Below are 17,309 nucleotides of genomic sequence, written 5' to 3' on the forward strand. Positions count from 1 at the left end.
TAACTCAGAGAAAGACAAATACCATAGGATTTCACTTGTATGTGGAATTTGAGCAAGAAAAGAAATAAAGAAAAAGAGACAAACAAAAAATACCATTAAATACAGAGAATGAAGTAGTAGTTACTGATGGGAGGTAGGTGGGGGGACGGGGTGAAATAGATAAAGGGGCTTGATGATGAACACTTGATGAGTACTGAGGAATGTATGGAATTGTTGAATCATTATATTGTATACCTGAAACTAATATAACATTGTGTGCTAAATACACTCAAAATTTTAAAAAATAAAAAAATTTTAAATTATTAAAGTGATAAATAAAGACAGTGCTTTACATATAGTAGGGATTCAATAAATGTTTTCAAAGTGACTGATTAAACACACTCCCATGAGAGTTAGTCTTTAGGAACTCAACATCAGGAACCAAATGCATGTTTTTAAATTTAAAAAACATTAAAATTATAATTTATTAAAATTATAAATGTAATACTTTAAGTAAGTAAAGAGAGAGAATGGTATTACCACGCCAGAAAAATTCAGACCTTACACTACCGGCTCAGGAAAGTGAAAGTGACTAGTGACTACATTTCCATGGAAATCACATGAACAGAAATGAAAGGAAAGGTCCATTTTCCCATCTCACAATCTTGTTCCCACAGGGTTTCTCCTCTTTCTGGAAACTCACTGACTTTTCTCTAATCAAGTCGGATCCAGCAAAAGAACAAAGGCGTTGGCTTTAAGGCCACCTGGTAACTGTGGTTACCTGCTTTCATTCCCCTTCTACCCATGACCATCTGTGTGATCTGGGGCAAATTATTCAAGTTCTCAAAATTATTTAACCTTTGAGCCAGACTTCTTTCATACATGTTGTTAAAAGATAAGCTGAGGCCTATTACAATTTTTGAGAGTTTGAGCAAAAATCCATTCATATAGGACAGCATCCAATCTAGAAGATAAAGAGGAATTCTGAGTTGCTGCGCAAAATGAAAGACTTTTATAGGCAGAGGGGAGTGGGAACAAGGCTGTACTAAGCCAAAAAAAATAAAAAAATGCATGTTGTTTATTGCAAGGTCACTTTCCTCAGGAGGTGGCAGGGGTCTATCACGCACATGACCTAGCCAGTGCTGATCAGGAGATTCTTGACCCGCAAATTTAGGATTCCATTTCTGGGAGAGCCCGAGCTGTAATTAAGTTAAGTCTTGCTTTGGTGACATGGGGCTTAGCACAACTGACTCCCCTTGGAAGCTGTTATCTTGTTTTTAACAATATAAAATGGAAAAGGAACAGAGAAGTAGCTCATTAAGCTATGGAGAAGATTGGGTGCAATGTCCTAAAATTAAACATCTAGCCCAGAGTAGGCATCAGACAGTACTTCTGATTGTTCTTTGGGACCATTTTTCATATGTTCTCTGGTAAGAAAATCAAGTTCGCGCTTCTAGTGATTCCCAGAACTGTCTGAGCACCCAACCTGACCGCTGAAGAGATAGGAGATATGCCTGCCCAAAGCAGAAAGGTTCAATTAGGAAAGGCCTGGAAGATAAAACATCACAGCAGTGGAATGAGAACAGAGCTCCAGACGGGCCAGGAAAAGAGAGATGGTTTTTTCTCCTAATGAAGGGAGAGAGCTGAACTCTTGAACCAACTAGATGTGTTTTCCTTTGTTTTGCCTTCCCCTGGACTAACCCAGAGCAGTGGGCGGATGGAGGTCATTGCCTATTTCCTCCCGGTTGTTTTCATAGACCTACATTTTGAGAGGGCTAATTGTTGGAGTCCTCTTCCTTCTTCCCCACAAAGAAAAGAGCTTTGTGCAGCAATTAAATCGGGCTGTCTGAGATGCGAAGCCCCTCACATCAGAGGCTCGAGGTTTGGCCCCCAAAGTAAAAGAAATGCTGCCTCTTTTTTATTGAGCTGACGATGTTTTCTCCCCCAGAGACCAAACTAGACTTTTCCACCCGAAAAAAAAAAAAAAAAAACCACCGGTCCCACTGTGACACATAGCAGGAGGTGAGGCCCTGCTGGCGGAGCAGGGCAGGAAGGCCACCATTTAGACATCTTGTTTCTACTTCCAGTGAACCAATGCAAGCAGATTGCCTCCGGTTTATCCATATAACCGCCTCGGGTCTCTCCCTTCCCTTGTTCTCTCAAATATCAGACTCCTAGGGAAGGGTAACCCCACCAGCCACTGGTTACCCATGCTGGCTAGCTGTTGCCACCTCAACAAAAGTTCTGGGCACCCGACTTTGCAAAACTGATGTATTCTTCTTCAGCATGCTGGAGCCCCTAAGAACTTCTTGTCATTCTTTTAAGTGATTGTCTGCTCTGAGATGAAATGGTTGTGTTCTGTGGTTTTAATCTTTTTTTTTTTTAAGATTTTATTTATTTATTCATGAGAAGCACAGAGAGAGGCAGAGACACAGGCAGAGGGAGAAGCAGGCTCCATGCAGGGACTCGATCCCAGAACCCCGGGGTCACACCCTGAGCTGGAGACAAGATGCTCAGCCACTGAACCCCCCAGGCTCCCTACACTTCTCTTTGATAAGAACTAATGCTTTTCTCCTGCAACTCCTATAAAAGTTCCTCCTGGCATGTAGCACGGTGTTGGGCCATAATGGGAACTCCATGAATTTGGAGTGAGTGAGTGAATGAACCTGATTTGAGGCCACTCTTGGCACTTGGGCACAGTGCCATCCTCAGGACATGGGGCCCCAGACGGCAGGGCGATACACCTTTGTCCTTACCTGCTCCACCCTAATCCTTTGTGAGCTGTGGATTTAAAAGACCCAGAATGACTTGTCCACGTACAATCTGCTGGCCCACCATGTGCTACAGAGCCCAGATTCTTGACTGGGCTAGGGTGTACTTTCGGGTCCAACTGACCCAGAACACCTGCCGAGTGCAGCTTTTCCCAGGTGCTGGGCCCACACTGTCAGGCGTGGTCTGAATTGGAATACAGTTCATGTCCTTCTGAGACAGAGTGAGCAAGCAGATTGCTCCAGGGACACCGTAGTGTCCCCAGGAATTCCCTTCCACTCCGACCAACTCCGCCTTCCTGTGGCCCGTGGTGGTCCAGCTCCCTCGGAGAGCTGGGTCAAGGGGTCCCTAAACCTGCTTCACTGAGTCGCCTGTGTCTAGTGCTTTGTTAGTCCGGGTAAGGGATCGGAGGCCCAGAAAGGCCTGCGCAGCTGAGCTGAGGTCGCCCTGTCCCCTGATGCGCAGAAGAAACAGAGCCAACCCTTCAACTCCCCAGCCCTGAGGTTATAAAATGAAGACTAACGGTTTATGTCGCACCTTCTTCCCCATTCCGCGTAGTCGAGGTGCAAAGTGAATTAGAAAAAGAGAATAGGCCCCGGTAGGAAAACGTACCTGCTTCTAGGGCTCCGGTGTGCAAAGGACATCGAATGACAGGGCCCAAAGGCCAGCCTGCTCAGAGGGGCCACGTCCTCGCTGCCTGGCAGAAGGGAAGGAGGCTTTTCCCGAATCCGTCACGGGGGGTTACTTCTCCCTCCTTGTGTGTGACTCTCTCTCTACTTGTCGTTCCTCAGACACTGCATCCACTGATGCCTTCTGGAATTTAAGAACAACAGAAAGAAGTCTGGGACCAAGCTTCCCTCAAGTCTTGGACAAAAGATGCTAAGTGTGTTGTGCTGAGACCAGCAGGTGCTCCATTTCCAAACATGTGTGAAGGAATCTCTCTCTCCCTTCTCTTTCCCGTTCTCTGAAGCTCTTGCCTCCCTCTCCACACAGCTACCTTGGCTGTTCTGGAACTTCACGGACCTGAGCATCCCTAGAGAATCCATTAGATTGCTGCTAGCTCTGATACCTACCACACTTAGCCTTGCACGTCACAGGCGGTCCACAGGGGCTTGCCCCGGGGCTAACCCCCCCACCCCCCCGTCACATGGGAAGGCCTCACGGAATAGCTAAAACCGAACCCCTCCAGGCTGCACAGTCACCAAACATGCTTTTTTTTTTTTTTTCAAGATTTTATTTACTTATTCATGAGAGACATAGAGAGGCAGAGATACAGGCAGAGGGAGAAGCAGGCTCCATGCGGGGAGCCCGACGTGGGACTCGATCCCAGGACTCCAGGGTCATGCCCTGGGCTGAAGGCAGTGCTAAACCGCTGAGCCACCCAGGGATTCCCCCGAACGTACTATTTATAAAAACATTTTCTGGAGCACCTGGGTGGCTCAGTGGTTGAGCATCTGCCTTCAGTTCAGGTCGTGACCCTGGGGTCCTGGGATCGAGTCCCACATCAGGCTCCCCACATGGAGCCTGCTTCTCCCTTTGCCTGTGTCTCTGCCTCTCTCTATGTCTCTGATGAATAAATATAATCTTTAAAAATAATTAAAAAGATAAAAAACCGTTTTCAGTGCATTACCATGAGAATATTTTCAACCTACAGGCTTCATCTGAACAGCCAAGTGAAATCTTGCCATACTAGTTAAGCCATTTGAGGAAAATATGAGCCAGGATGGTGCTGACTTGTAGGTCAGAGTGGAAACCCAGGGATCCACCTCTTGCCCAGTCAGGTATATTAGGTGCTTAATATTCTGGGTAGTGGAGGCCTGTCGTTCATGGAAATTGAAGAACTACAAAGCTGGTAAGAAACATACAAACTCATCTATGGGGACACCTGGGTGGCTCCGCAGTTGAGAGTCTGCCTTCGGCCCAGGACATGATCCTGGGATCCTGGGGTCGAGTCCCACATTGGGCTCCCTGCATGGAGCCTGCTTCTCCCTCTGCCTGTGTCTCTGCCTCTCTGTGTCTCTCATGAATAAATAAATAAAATCTTAAAAAAAAAAAACCTCATCTATGAAGGAAGATCTGTGATTCCATAGTGATATAAACACACAGTTGAATTAAAAACAAAAATAGGGAAAAGGCAAAATTTTCCTTAGGAAAGAATTACTCATAATAAGTGTAAAAGGAATAAGGAAAATTTAAAAATTGCCATTAGACCATCATAGTATTTGCTGCAAGGAAAATAGGCTCATGGGCACTAAAATCAGAGGCTGAAACTTTAAGAACCAAAATCTTTGTATGTCCTCAAAGTATCTCTCCCAATATACATATTAATTACTGCGGTGGTTTTAACATATGTCCACAAATTCTTTGATACTCCTCCCTGCTGGAAGTGGAGCTAATGGTCTTCCTCGCATGGGAACTGTGACTCATTGCCAAATAACTAAACATTGAGAGGGAAAAATACTAATTCGACAGTGGCAAAAACCGGCAGATGCCACCTTCCAAGTCATGGGTTAACATTACCAGTAGTAAGTCCTATTGTTGTCACATCTTCCCCCACACAGGGTGTGATGAGAGAGTCACCTCACCTCTGCACGCCTCTTCCCCAAAATGCATAACCTTAATCCAATCACCAGAAAACACCAGATAAGCCCCAAATAAGGAACATTCTACAGGACACCTGACAAGCACTCTTCAAAGGCATCAAGGCCATGAGAGAAGAGGAGAGACAGATTATCACAGATGGGTTGAGGTTTAGGAGACAGCAGAGCAAAATGCAATGCGCCATCCTGACCCGGCATGCTGGAACCAAAAATAAAAAAAGGACACTATTGGAAAAACTGGGGAAAATTCAAACAAAGTCTGTAGTTTTAATAGTATTGTATTAATGTTAATTCTTAGTTTTGATGACTGTGCCGTATGTTTGTAAGATGTTAACATTCGGGAAGACGGATGAAGGGCATATGGGGACTCTCTGTACTATCTTTGCAACTCTTCTGTAAATCTAAAACTATTTAAAATTTAAAAGTCTTTTAGGGGCGCTTGGGTGGTTCAGCCAGTGAAGCATCGGACTCGATTTCGGCTCAGGTCATGATCTCAGGGTCATGAGCTCCAGCCCTGCATTGGGCTCCATGGTCAGTGGGGAGTCTGCTTGACATTCTCTCTCTCCCCTTCCCTCTGCCCCTCTCCCTCCACTCTTTCTCTCTCTCTCTGATAAATAAATCTTTTGACAAAGTTTTAAAGAGATTGGTGTCTAAGCTCTTCATTTTATATATAAATCTAGGTAGGGGTCCTAAGCTTAAAAATGTCCAGCATCCTAGAAGCAGGCACATGGTAAGTGTTTGATGAATTTTTAATTATGTGGATTTTATTCTAATAGCTAGTGAGTAAACAGCCTTCAGAACCCAGGTGTCCTGGGCAGGTCCAAACAAATGATGACTCTGTAAAGTAAGGATAGTCATGTTTTTTAAGTTTTGTTTTTAAAAGATAAAACAAAGTAAAAATCAGAAGTAGCTTCATTGCTTCTACTAGCCATCAAGTTCCGATTTTCTCTACATACACTTCATGATAAAGAAAGGCAGGCATATCTAAAATCTAGTCTGTCAGGCCATGGGCACAGAATTTTAATTTTTGTTAATAGGAGGTAGACATTACTGCACAGAATATAAAATATAGGGAGGATTGGCAGTAATCAGAATAAATATTTTATCATGATTTGATATCACAGGTTTTAGTCTCACCTTAAATGGCAGAGACTCTTCAAGAATTCATGAAATCCTTTAAGAAGAAACTATTTTACACATTTTCTATATCTACGTGTTCATGTTATCACCCTTTCCGTTTTGTGAGAAACACTGGACAGAGCTTTGTCTTTTCTAGTCCTTGTTGGTCTATCAATTTAAAAGCCAACTCTGTAGACATCTTCGGAGTTTAGTTTTGTAACAAAAACCGTTTGAATAATTAGACCTTTATATTCCTGAAGATGAAATGAACCTGTAATCTTTTATCCTATTTGGCTCAATAAAACTGTTCAGAAGATCAAAAGTGGTAAAGACAATGTGAAAAGTTAACTTTTGCGGGGATCCGTGGGTGGCTCAGCGGTTTAGGGCCTGCCTTCAGCTCAGGACATGATCCTGGAGTTGAGTCCCACGTCGGGCTCCCTGCATGGAGCCTGCTTCTCCCTCTGCCTGTGTCTCTGCCTGTCTCTGTCTCTCATGAATAAATAAAATCTTTTTTTAAAAAGTTAACTTTTAAAAATATTGATGTTGGACATTATTTTACTGAACATTTCAGGGAGTAACTGCTTCCGACTTCGACTTGAGAAAACACTTTTTTGTTTGCAAGACTATTATAAGAATATCGCAAAATTGCAGGAATAAGAAGAGAACCACAGCAAACTATATGCTTTTACCAGATGTACTTATTGTCAACACTGTACTCCATTTGCTTTACTATTCATTCTGTGCATGTGTGTGTGTGTGAATTTAGCTCAATCATTTTAGAGTAAGTTGTAGGTATGGAGACATCACGGTCCTGGAGCTTCTGTAGCATAACAGATGACAAGAGAAGTTTTTATCTGTGGGGATTTTTCCAATGTTTTCTGAAAATACTTTTAGTTCTAGAAAACATTTCCATTACATTTTAAAGAATATGTATGGCTAACCTATATTGTTGTTCCAACTATTTAAAGGTACTTTTCTTTCCAGCTCGAGAATATTGAGAATGTTGTTCGTGTTTTTACGTTTTTAATTTTTAGCATTCGATATTTCTTTCTGATATTCTCTGCTTTGCTTTCAAGGGGAACTCTCTCACAAGAAGGCTATATCCTCCGATACTAGCAGAGAAATAGAAGAGGGCAAGACACTGAGACAAAATTATCATCTCTACCACTTCATTCTACCATATATTATTTGGAATAATATATCAAAATGACTCTCCCTGAAAAAAAAAAATGCATATGTCACAAAAATCCTTAAACTCCGTGTGTATTCTTTTGCAGATCCGATCTGAGAATGCACCTCTTGTCTATCTCAAATCTCACTTAGCTGCATGGCCCCCAGGACATAAGAAAATTCTAGGGCACAAAACAAAGAATAAGACTCCCTTAATTATTCAATGAAGGTAGCATAAACCGGGGATTTCAAGATCTGAGCTGGCTAGAAAGTATTGCTATTTCCCCTACTTCTTAGAAGGCCTTCCCTAAATCCCCAGGGGGAACCCTGTACCAGTTTAAAGGCCACTTTGCTAAACAAATCATGGTTGTCTGAGAAAAGAAGGGATTCAACTGGGGGAAGACCAACTGGTCCCAGATTCTGCAAAAGCAGTCAGGGACACAGGCCATCCCCACCTGACTCCTGGGATCAGAGGGAAGTGCAGAGTTGCATGGGTTCCATTTTGCCCATTGGTTAGTGGCTATAGTTAGAGCATCTAACAAATACTGTATGATCAGAATGGTGGCTGAGAATATGATGTGTGATCAATCAAGTGAAAAACAATTTGGTTGACAAAGACAAAAAGGTAGGAAGTAACCTGAAACAGAAGGATGAGAGACCCCACAAGGTGGTCCTTTCCTCACTCATTCACCATCATCTTATTCATTCTGTGGTTGGTTACAGAGTACTTAACACACACACACACACACACACACACACACACACACACACACACACACGAGTCCACTCATTCTGCTCCTCTGGAGAATAACCCTGACACCTCCACATTCCATACTCTGAGAGCACCCCACACTCAGCTTCATGTTGTCATATGGCTACATAATAGTCTGTTTATAATCTGTACACTTTATGTATATGTATTTATATATATATTTGAAGGGGGGGGAGCTAATAAATCCCAAGATATGCAGGACCAGTCAGCAAGCTAGAGACCCAAAAGAGCTGATGGAGGTCAGCCTTTCGTTTTATTCAGGCCTTCAGCAGATTTGGTGAGGCCCATCCATATGAGGCAGGGCAATCTGCTTTATGCCATTTACCCATTTAGATGTTAATCTCATCCAAAAACACTCTTGCAAAACAACAACAACAAACAACGCCCTTGCAGATATTTAATATCTGGGCATCCTATGGCCCAGTCGATACATAAAATTAACCATCACAAAGGTGAAGGGAAGACAGACCCAAAGACTGACATCTCAGATTGAATCTTAAAGGATTAATGGGACTTGGTGGAATTGGAGGGAAATATTTGTGATCCCGCCAGAGAGGAGAAAGTGGAGAGGTTCAAGAATGGAGGGCATGGCTCAGGATGGTGACAGTTGGGATGGCAATGTCTGGAGGTCATGAGGGCGGGATTAAGAGGTAAGCAGAAGGGTCCTTGGCTTGGGGAATTTGTCACCATGCTAACATCCTATCCTTTTCTTGTGGGAAATAAATGGGTGGCCAGTGAAAGGATTTATGCATAGGAATTGTCAGATTTCCACTCTACAATAAGGGGGGGGGGGCGTTTAAATTGTAAAAACAATACCTAGAGTCTCTAAAAAATGCAGTGAGCTACCACTATGGAAAACAACTGACAGTATTTGTTGGAAATTTCAAGTTTTGAAATAAAAATTAGAAATGTAGAAAACATATCTGTCATTACAAGACTGATAGTTTTTCAATGCTTCGAGAATTTTCTAACGAGATTAAAAGGATATTAATCTTAGTATATATGATGCTGAAGCGAGCATTAGAAGGATATCCATCAATGTGATTTTTTAATATTACGTTTTGAAATGTGTCAGCATTTAGAAGATCTCTGTAACTCGGTGAACCAATGTTTTCCAAATGACCTATGTTGGATATTATATAATTATGCATGGATGAAAAAAATCAATTCAAAGAGCAAGATCAACCAAATGAATTTTAATGTAACAAAGTATGAAAAATTCACTGATACCGTTGCAGATCCAACACCCCAACAAAATTTTAAAACACTATAATGTGTCCACTTTGGGTGTAGGATCAAAGAATACTCATGATTATCTGAAAAGGATATTAATATACTCTGCTCATGTTCATCTACATAACTGTATGAAGCCAGATTTTCATTATATACTTACTTCAACCCAAGCAATAAATATATCACAACAGATGGAATACCAAAATCAGATATGAGAATTAGCCCTGAAAGAGATTTATAAAAAAATACAAATGCCATTCTTCTCACTGCATATTTTCTATTTTGAAAATCAGTTGCTTTGCATATGTCATTTATCACCTGTAAGGAGTTTGTTATTTTAAAATAAATTATTAAGTACACGTCTTTTTAAAAAAATGTCACGGTTTTCATTTCAAATACACTACATATGGGTAGAAGTAATCCATATCAACAAGGGCTCTTTGGAATCTTTAGAAATTTTAAGAGTCTAAAAAAATCTTGAGACCAGAAAGTCGGGGAACTGCTGTACTAATTTATAGTGCTTCACTTGTTCTCAATTTAGAACATTCCAGTAGTAGCGGAATCCCAGCTTTAATAGAGAGCCAGGTTAGGAAAGAAATCCATGGGCGTTCACAGTGTCTGGAGTTAATCATTAAAGGAGGCTTCCCTCTGCTGGGTGCCCAGGAGATGTTTCCACCCTTGGGCAATGCACTCTAGTAACTGCTTTTGGGGTGGGTGAGGGATTGCCTTTTGTTTGCAAAGCAGAGAAACACGAACTGTGAAGGTGCGTAAACTTCTCAGGCTGTTTTAGAAAGAGTGATGGAATATAAAAAATAGTGAAAGGGAATAAAGGGGAAAGGAGAGAAAATGAGTGGGAAATATCAGAGAGGGAGACAGAACATGAGAGACTCCTAACTCTGGGAAACGAACAAGGAGTGGTGGAAAGGAAGGTGGGCGGGGGATGGGGTGTCTGGGTGACGGGCACTGAGGGGGGCACTTGATGGGATGAGCACTGGGTGTTATGCTATGTGTTAGCAAATTGAACTCCAATAAAAAATAAAAATAAATTAAAAATATATTAAAAAATAATATAAAAGAGTGACTATGGAAGTTGAGGATCTGTAAATCTATTCCCCTAAAACTATCTACGTGTGTGTGATACGAAAAGTCTTTTCGTGTACGAAAGTCTTCATGTACACCCAGGAATAGGATAGCCCCAAAGACGCTGGTCTATAGGCCCTATTTGGAAGAGGTGAGTGGAGGAAAACACAGAACCTTAGACACTGGATATCTGGTCTTCAAGGCTCTGCAAGCCTCCTGAATCACAGGCCTTTAAAGAAAATCTGCTCTTCATTTGGATGCAGACAGACCTCTCCATAGCCCCAGGACACAAAAGCGAGCTCGCTAATTAACATGCAACTCGGCCCCAGTCTTGTGGTTGGTGACTCATCCAGCAGGGCCTTGCTCAGCCGTGTGGTTCTTAGGCTGCGTGATTTGGCAGTCTAACCAGCCTGGGGCTTACCCCTAGTAGTGGCTAGGCAAAAATCAAGCAGGATCCTTCAGCTCTCCTGGCCTCAGCCACACCTCTATAAGGTGGGAGTAACAATATCTGCTTTGCATTTGAAGCATCTGATGCGCATCATTAGATTAATAGCTATCACTTGGGTGCTTACTCTGTCAAGGTCTCATTTATAAAAGTCCCTGACAAAGTCTGAAAAGTAATTATGGTATTTCTCTACTTCTAAGGACAAATTTCGTCTACATTTAACACACCCAAAAGTTCAACTTTTTTCTTGCATTGGATGTGCAGATGGTTCATTCTGCTTTGTGTGAAAATCAAATCGACAGTGAATCTTATTTAAAAATAAAAAAATAAAAAATTGATAGTGAATCTTATTTAAAAATTAAAAAAAAAGATAGTAAATCTTATTTAAAAAAATGTGGTATGAACTTCTCCACTTTATGATTGAGAAACAAGTTAAAAAACATGAACTTGTCCAAGGCCACACATCTAGAACGTGGTGGGAAAAGAGATGGACCTGAGACTATCCATCTCCAAAGCCTGGGGTTGCCTGGTCAATTCATCGCCCCAGTCCCCGAATTCTATCACACAGCCAGGACTTGGAGATGAACTGAGTCCCACCCAGACCTTGAGTGTCCCCTCTGTCCTTTACTCGCCAAATGCAGTTGCCAAAATATCCAGGTGAGGCATCTTTTGTTCAGTGATCCAACATGTCGAAGTAGAGTTACTCTGATGCCTGCAGCCTGGAAAGAGCTTACCTGTACCCCCACCTGACCCCAGCATTGAGGATTCACTGACAACGCAATGTCATGAAGCCTGTTGCACAAGGGGACACTTCTCCACTGAGCTCCACTCAGCTCCACTGAGCTCTCCATGAGCTCCACTTCATCCACTTACAACGGTGGCTAATGACTTTGAAATTAGAAGTATTTACATTGTGGAATCTCAGTGTTTCCTCTGTGGCTTCTTTTATAGCTTTTAAGCTTGATTTTTGTCCACCCAGTATTTTCTTCTCCTTTTTAATAGTTTGATACTTTTTAACACCTCGCTCAAATGGATGGTGCAACACTATGGTCTAATTAGCTGCTGCTTGTCAAATACTGGACTATTTTTCTCAGTTAGGTTTATTAAATAATCCCAAATTAAAATATTCCCAACAATGCTGGTGAGAAAAATGTTAAAGGAGCTGAGGGCAAAGTGTGACGAGAGTCAGACTAGCTGGTTGCTCCCACCAGCAGGTCTGGACTACAGGGGGGCAGCATCTAGCATCAGGAATGCAGGTCCTGCCCAGGTCCCCAGAAGAGTGATGCCACCAGCTCTGTTTACTCAGAGGTAAACCTCCCTGAGCACCCACTTGCCCACTCCCCACCCCTCCCGGGCCTCCCACCCTTTATGGCACAGTGCTATCTGCTACTTCTTGGAAGTGCCAATAAAATTCTTGGGAGGAACTCCTGCCAAGATAGATTTTGGATATTACCTGGGGATTTCTGAAATCTGAGCCATGGCTCCCATCTTCTGCTGATGACTTCTCTAAAGATCCTGACCATCTGACCACCAGCTGAGCACCACAGGGAGCATGATGGGAGGGAACGCCCATGCCTCCCAGCCCGACAGGCAAGCAGCTTAAAGCCGCCCTGCTTCCACTGCTAACTCACTTTACTGTGGAAAGACCAAGGAGACATGAAGGGAACATTTTTTAATGGTTAAAGCCACCAACTCTAGGGTCCCAGATACCTGGATTTGAATCACTAAAAGTTACCTGCCAACGCAAGGGCTAAGTCACCTTCATTAAGTCTCAGATTCTTCATCCATAAAATAGATGTGACAGTAACAGTCCCTGAAGATGGTTAACTAAGTCCTCCGCAATGTAGTGGTTAGTCCTTGGCATAGCTTTATCTGCTCCAGGGGAATTCCTACTCTGGTTTTCAAGGTATAAAGAGGCACAGCGTGGCTTGTAGGACCTCAGTAATGAATCAATTTCCTTCTGGCATTCGCCTTCCCGCAGCTTTCTGCCTCTCTTCCCCCACTCACCCACCTGGTCACCCTTTCCTCAATATTTATTCAGTCATTATAGCTCTGGCCCAAGGTGACACACAGATGTATTCAGGAGATTGCCCAAAAGGTCAGGAAACTTGCAGATTCCCATCACCTGGTAGGCCCAGGACTTTAAAGTATGCAAACAGGGGCACCTGGGTGGTTCAGCATCTGCCTTTGGCTCAGATTGTGATCCCGGGGTCCTGGGATTGAATCCCACATCGGGCTCCCCACGGAGCCTGATTAATTCTCCTTCTGCCTGTGTCTCTCATGAATAAATGGGGTCTTAAAAAAAAAAAAAGTATGCATACAACCTCTTTTAGGACCACCTTCTAATTTCTTTGGTAGATAACCTAAGACATCAGCCCCAATCTAGGGGCAAAGACCCACATCTGTGAAGGCCACATAGCGAAGCCCTGCACCCAACGCATAACGAGCACTCAAACATGGGCTCAGAACTTGAGAGGCTGGCCTGAAGCGTGGGTCAGGCCCGGCCTGCAGCGGCTGCCTGCACTCCCTGTTGCCAGCCAAGGCCCTTTATCAAAGCGCTTGGCCCCGCCACGCTGGTTACAGATAACCTTGGAATAGAGGTGCCCAACTGCTGACTCCTGTTCTCTTCACAGCTAGGGTTGAGAAAGCGAAAGGGAGGCGGAAAGAATATTTGGGAGCAAGGTCTATTTCTGGAGCAGAACAGGGGGCGCCCATGGGAGAAAAGTCAGACCCAATGAGAGCACTGTCGGTCATCAATACTCTGTGTGAAGGAGATACTCAGGGCTGCCTTCCGGCCACTCACGTGTTCTCATCCAGCCCTCGACCCTGCCTGTATGAGAGAGTCCTCATCCGTAGAGACAAAAGTGCTAAAGCAAAATAACTTGCTCAGGAATAGTAGCAGAGTGACCCTAGAAGTTCGACTGAGTTTTTTCCCCAGTAGAAACTGAAAGGGCCACAAGGGGGTAGGGGGAAGGCAGGGAAAGTGAAAGGAACCCAGAACCTAAAACCAAATGCCTTCCTCTAATTCTGCCCAGGGCCATCATGAGCTGCAATGCTTGCATGAGCATGCTTCTGTTGAACGGGCTGAAGAGCAAGGGTATGGGATGAAGGGAACACAAAACGTGGGGCCTCTGTAGTGGTGATGGGACACCCCATCGGTATGCATCTGTCAAAACCCATAGAACCCATAGGGCACCCTACTGTAAACTGGGGGTTCTAGTCCACCAGGACCTATCAGGACCTGCATGTCCTGGTTAAAGGACGATGATGGATGGTAGGTCAGTCAAGAGCCCAGTGGTAGAAACTTGGTGCACTGACCACAAGTGTCACCACCACCACACCCCCCACACCCCCAGAGAAGGATCAGAGGTATACTTCATCCGCTTATTTCAACCAGGTATTTTATTGTTTCGGCAATTGCAAAATATACAAATTTCTGAAAAGCATCCCCTGTTTGAAAGCTGGCACAGCCTCATCCCAGGTCATTAATTCAGACAACATACAGAACACAGAGAAGTCTTAAGTCACACGTAAAAGGCCCCCAAACCAACCAACGAACAACTAAACCCAATCTATACAGCTTTCTATTTTCAGGCTCCCTTATACATATTAAATAAATAAATAGCACATCTGCTATCAAAATAATAAAAAAATAAATTTCAAGTATTACAAACGAAAACATCATTGGTGTGGTTGTGTCTCTTCTCCCCACAAGTGATGAGCTTCGCCCATGGTCTCAGGACAGAATTACGGGCAGGGGTAAACCCACCCAAAAACAAACTTATGCCAAGTTAACAAAATTGGTCCCGAATATTTTTCAGGGGGTGGAGTGGGGAGGGGGGGGTGAGAGGCAAGAGTCCAGAGCAGCAGGCGCCCCGTGACTGCAGCTCAAACACTCCCTCTGTCCGGCGCCTCAAGTCAGATCACGGCTTTCATCCGGACAGCATTCTGTTCTCTCAGAGGTCTCTCTCCTCGTCCGTGTTTGTTCTCTCGCCCCACCTGGGCCTTTACAGCCGGCTGTTCAGGATGTTAGCTTCCGTAGGGACCGACCTCAGCAGTCAGGCAGGCGGGGTGCACCTGATGGCTGGGAAGGGTCAAGACTCCGAGTCGGCTCTGGCAGCCAGCGTGAAAAGGAGAAGGCCATTCTCAAGAGCAGAGCCGCAGGCCCTTCTGTCAAAAACTACGACCAACCTACAAGCACGTGCTGGTGCGCACACACACTTGCCATCTGACGGGACTCGGGATGGCAGGAAAGGGAAATCAACCCATCTTCGGTTGCACAGGAACTGGGATACACGGACATCCTCTCGGGCAAAGTGCCCCCCTGGGGAAGAATGGGGGGAGGATCTGAATGGCTCGGTGTGAACCCCATGGATGGGACTCTATGGTACCTGAAGCACACCCCAGGTTCCCACCGAACCCCAAGCAGGGAAACGCGCATCGTCCGGTTCCCGCTCTGGATGCCCAAGCCCCGGTGACCCCGCTCCCAGCACCTGCCTCGAGACCTAGGAGGGGCAAGGCTGTCAGGCTCGAAAGCAGAGGGCGAGCAAGGGAAGTGACCTTTGGCACCAGCTTTTAGAGATCCTTCAAAGGGTCGTTTGGACAAATTCTACCAGAGTCTCCAAATCCTTTCTTCTGGGCCTCAAGACACCTCCTGGTCCCCAGTCCACGGAGGCAGCAAGGAGAAACCAGCAGGCAGACACTATAGGTCTTCAGAACCGTATGTCCCACAAGCCCTGCTTTGAACCACCCCCCAAAGATGCCACAGGAGCCACGAAGGCGAGGACATTCTCTTCTTCGGAATTCCGAGCAACCCGGCAGCGTGCCAGGTGTACAGCAGATGCTCCACAAAAATACGCAGGATTGAGCTCAGTCCTGCCAGGAGACCACAGCCAGCCTCCTGGAAGTGGCTGCAGCTGAGGCCTGGGCTGGGCCACTGTCCCCTCCCCGGAAACACAGGGAGGCGACAAACATCCCGGAAGGAAGGAGGCCGGACCCCTGATCACCTCTACTCCATGTGCCGGGTCAGCCTTGCAATGATCCGAACAGCGTGCTCCCGGCCTGGTGGACTGGGGTCCCCCAGAGCTCCCCATTGCGCGGGCGGCATGCCCCACTCCCCATGGAGCTCTGGCCTCCCAGGGCACGAAACCCAGACATCACCCAAGGTCCTCCAGAGAAGGTGCATCCCTCCGGCCTCGCGCTCCGCCACTTAGAAAGTGCAAAAGCAAGCGGCCCCCGGGGAGCCACCTCAAGGGTGCCTCGGTTCGGGTGCCTCGGTTCTCGTAGGACGGCAGCCCCAGGGCTATGCCGGCAAGATTATTTCCTCTTGTCTACAAGGCCAGACTGTCCGTCAGCATCTCCAGGGGCAGAACAGAGGCGGGGCGTGGGGACCCGCGGCGGGGGGCTGCTGATGGCACAGGCGCATCTGGCTCACCGCCCCCCTCTCCACCTGCGGCCCCCGCCCCGCACCCGTCCGCACCCTTCCTTCGCAGGGCGGCGTCCCAGGCCCCGAGGCACAGAAGAGCCCTGTGAAAGTGTTCACCATCCCTTCATCTTCAGCAACTGGGATCTAGGCTGCCTTGAAATTTAGGATTGTGGGGCCAGCGTCACCTCCCCAAGCTGGGGACATACCAGGTCAGGATCATAGAAACTACAACAAAATGAAACAGCATGGAGGCCAACATCCCCTCCTGGGGAGGGGCTCGTCCCACGTCTTCCACGGCTCATTGTCCTTCCCAAGCCCCGTGGAGGGTCCGCAAGTCCAAGGAGAGCGCAGGGCGGGGGTGGCCGCAGCACGAATTCCACACGTGTGCGCACACAAGGAGAGGCCTCCTGGGGTCTGGGCCGCCCCGCTGCTGGCGGGTGGGGGGCACGGTTCTCTGCGGCCGGCGGGCCCCGCTTCCACACCACCCACCCGGGGCTGGAAGCAGTCCTTGGGATCGCTGGCCTCAGGTAGATGGAAAAGCACTAACTAAGCGGTAGGAATGGAACTGGCATGGAACCGACGGGGCTGCCTCAGTGGGTCCTGGCGTCGATGCCGCTCTGGGTGCCTTTCAGGTTCTGTTTCCAGGAGAAGAGAGGGGCGAGGAAGGGGAATTATTACTTACCATCCACTAGGCTCCTAAACCCAAAGACTAAATGA

General features: G+C 45.7%; 1 protein-coding gene across 11 annotated transcripts in view; it reads right to left on the reverse strand.

The window, feature by feature from the left end:
* PFKFB3 (6-phosphofructo-2-kinase/fructose-2,6-biphosphatase 3) overlaps positions 1–17,309 on the reverse strand; it is a 144,332-nt gene that overhangs the window by 54,181 nt on the left and 72,842 nt on the right. For 8 of the 11 annotated variants that reach the window (XR_013379534.1, XR_013379535.1, XR_013379536.1 and 5 more), the window contains exon 15: positions 3,361–3,561. Coding sequence is in view for 2 of the 11 variants with exons in the window: in XM_077897298.1 (XP_077753424.1) it covers positions 17,183–17,227 (45 nt within the window). In the remaining 9 variants the exon portion in view is untranslated. Of the gene's footprint in view, positions 1–3,360; positions 3,562–14,551; positions 17,228–17,309 lie in introns of those variants that run through there. The other 3 variants (XM_077897298.1, XM_077897299.1, XM_077897296.1) reach the window with 1 other exon arrangement.

The sequence above is a fragment of the Canis aureus genome, chromosome 5 (genome assembly GCF_053574225.1).
Source record: "Canis aureus isolate CA01 chromosome 5, VMU_Caureus_v.1.0, whole genome shotgun sequence".
Classification (NCBI taxonomy): domain Eukaryota; kingdom Metazoa; phylum Chordata; class Mammalia; order Carnivora; family Canidae; genus Canis; species Canis aureus.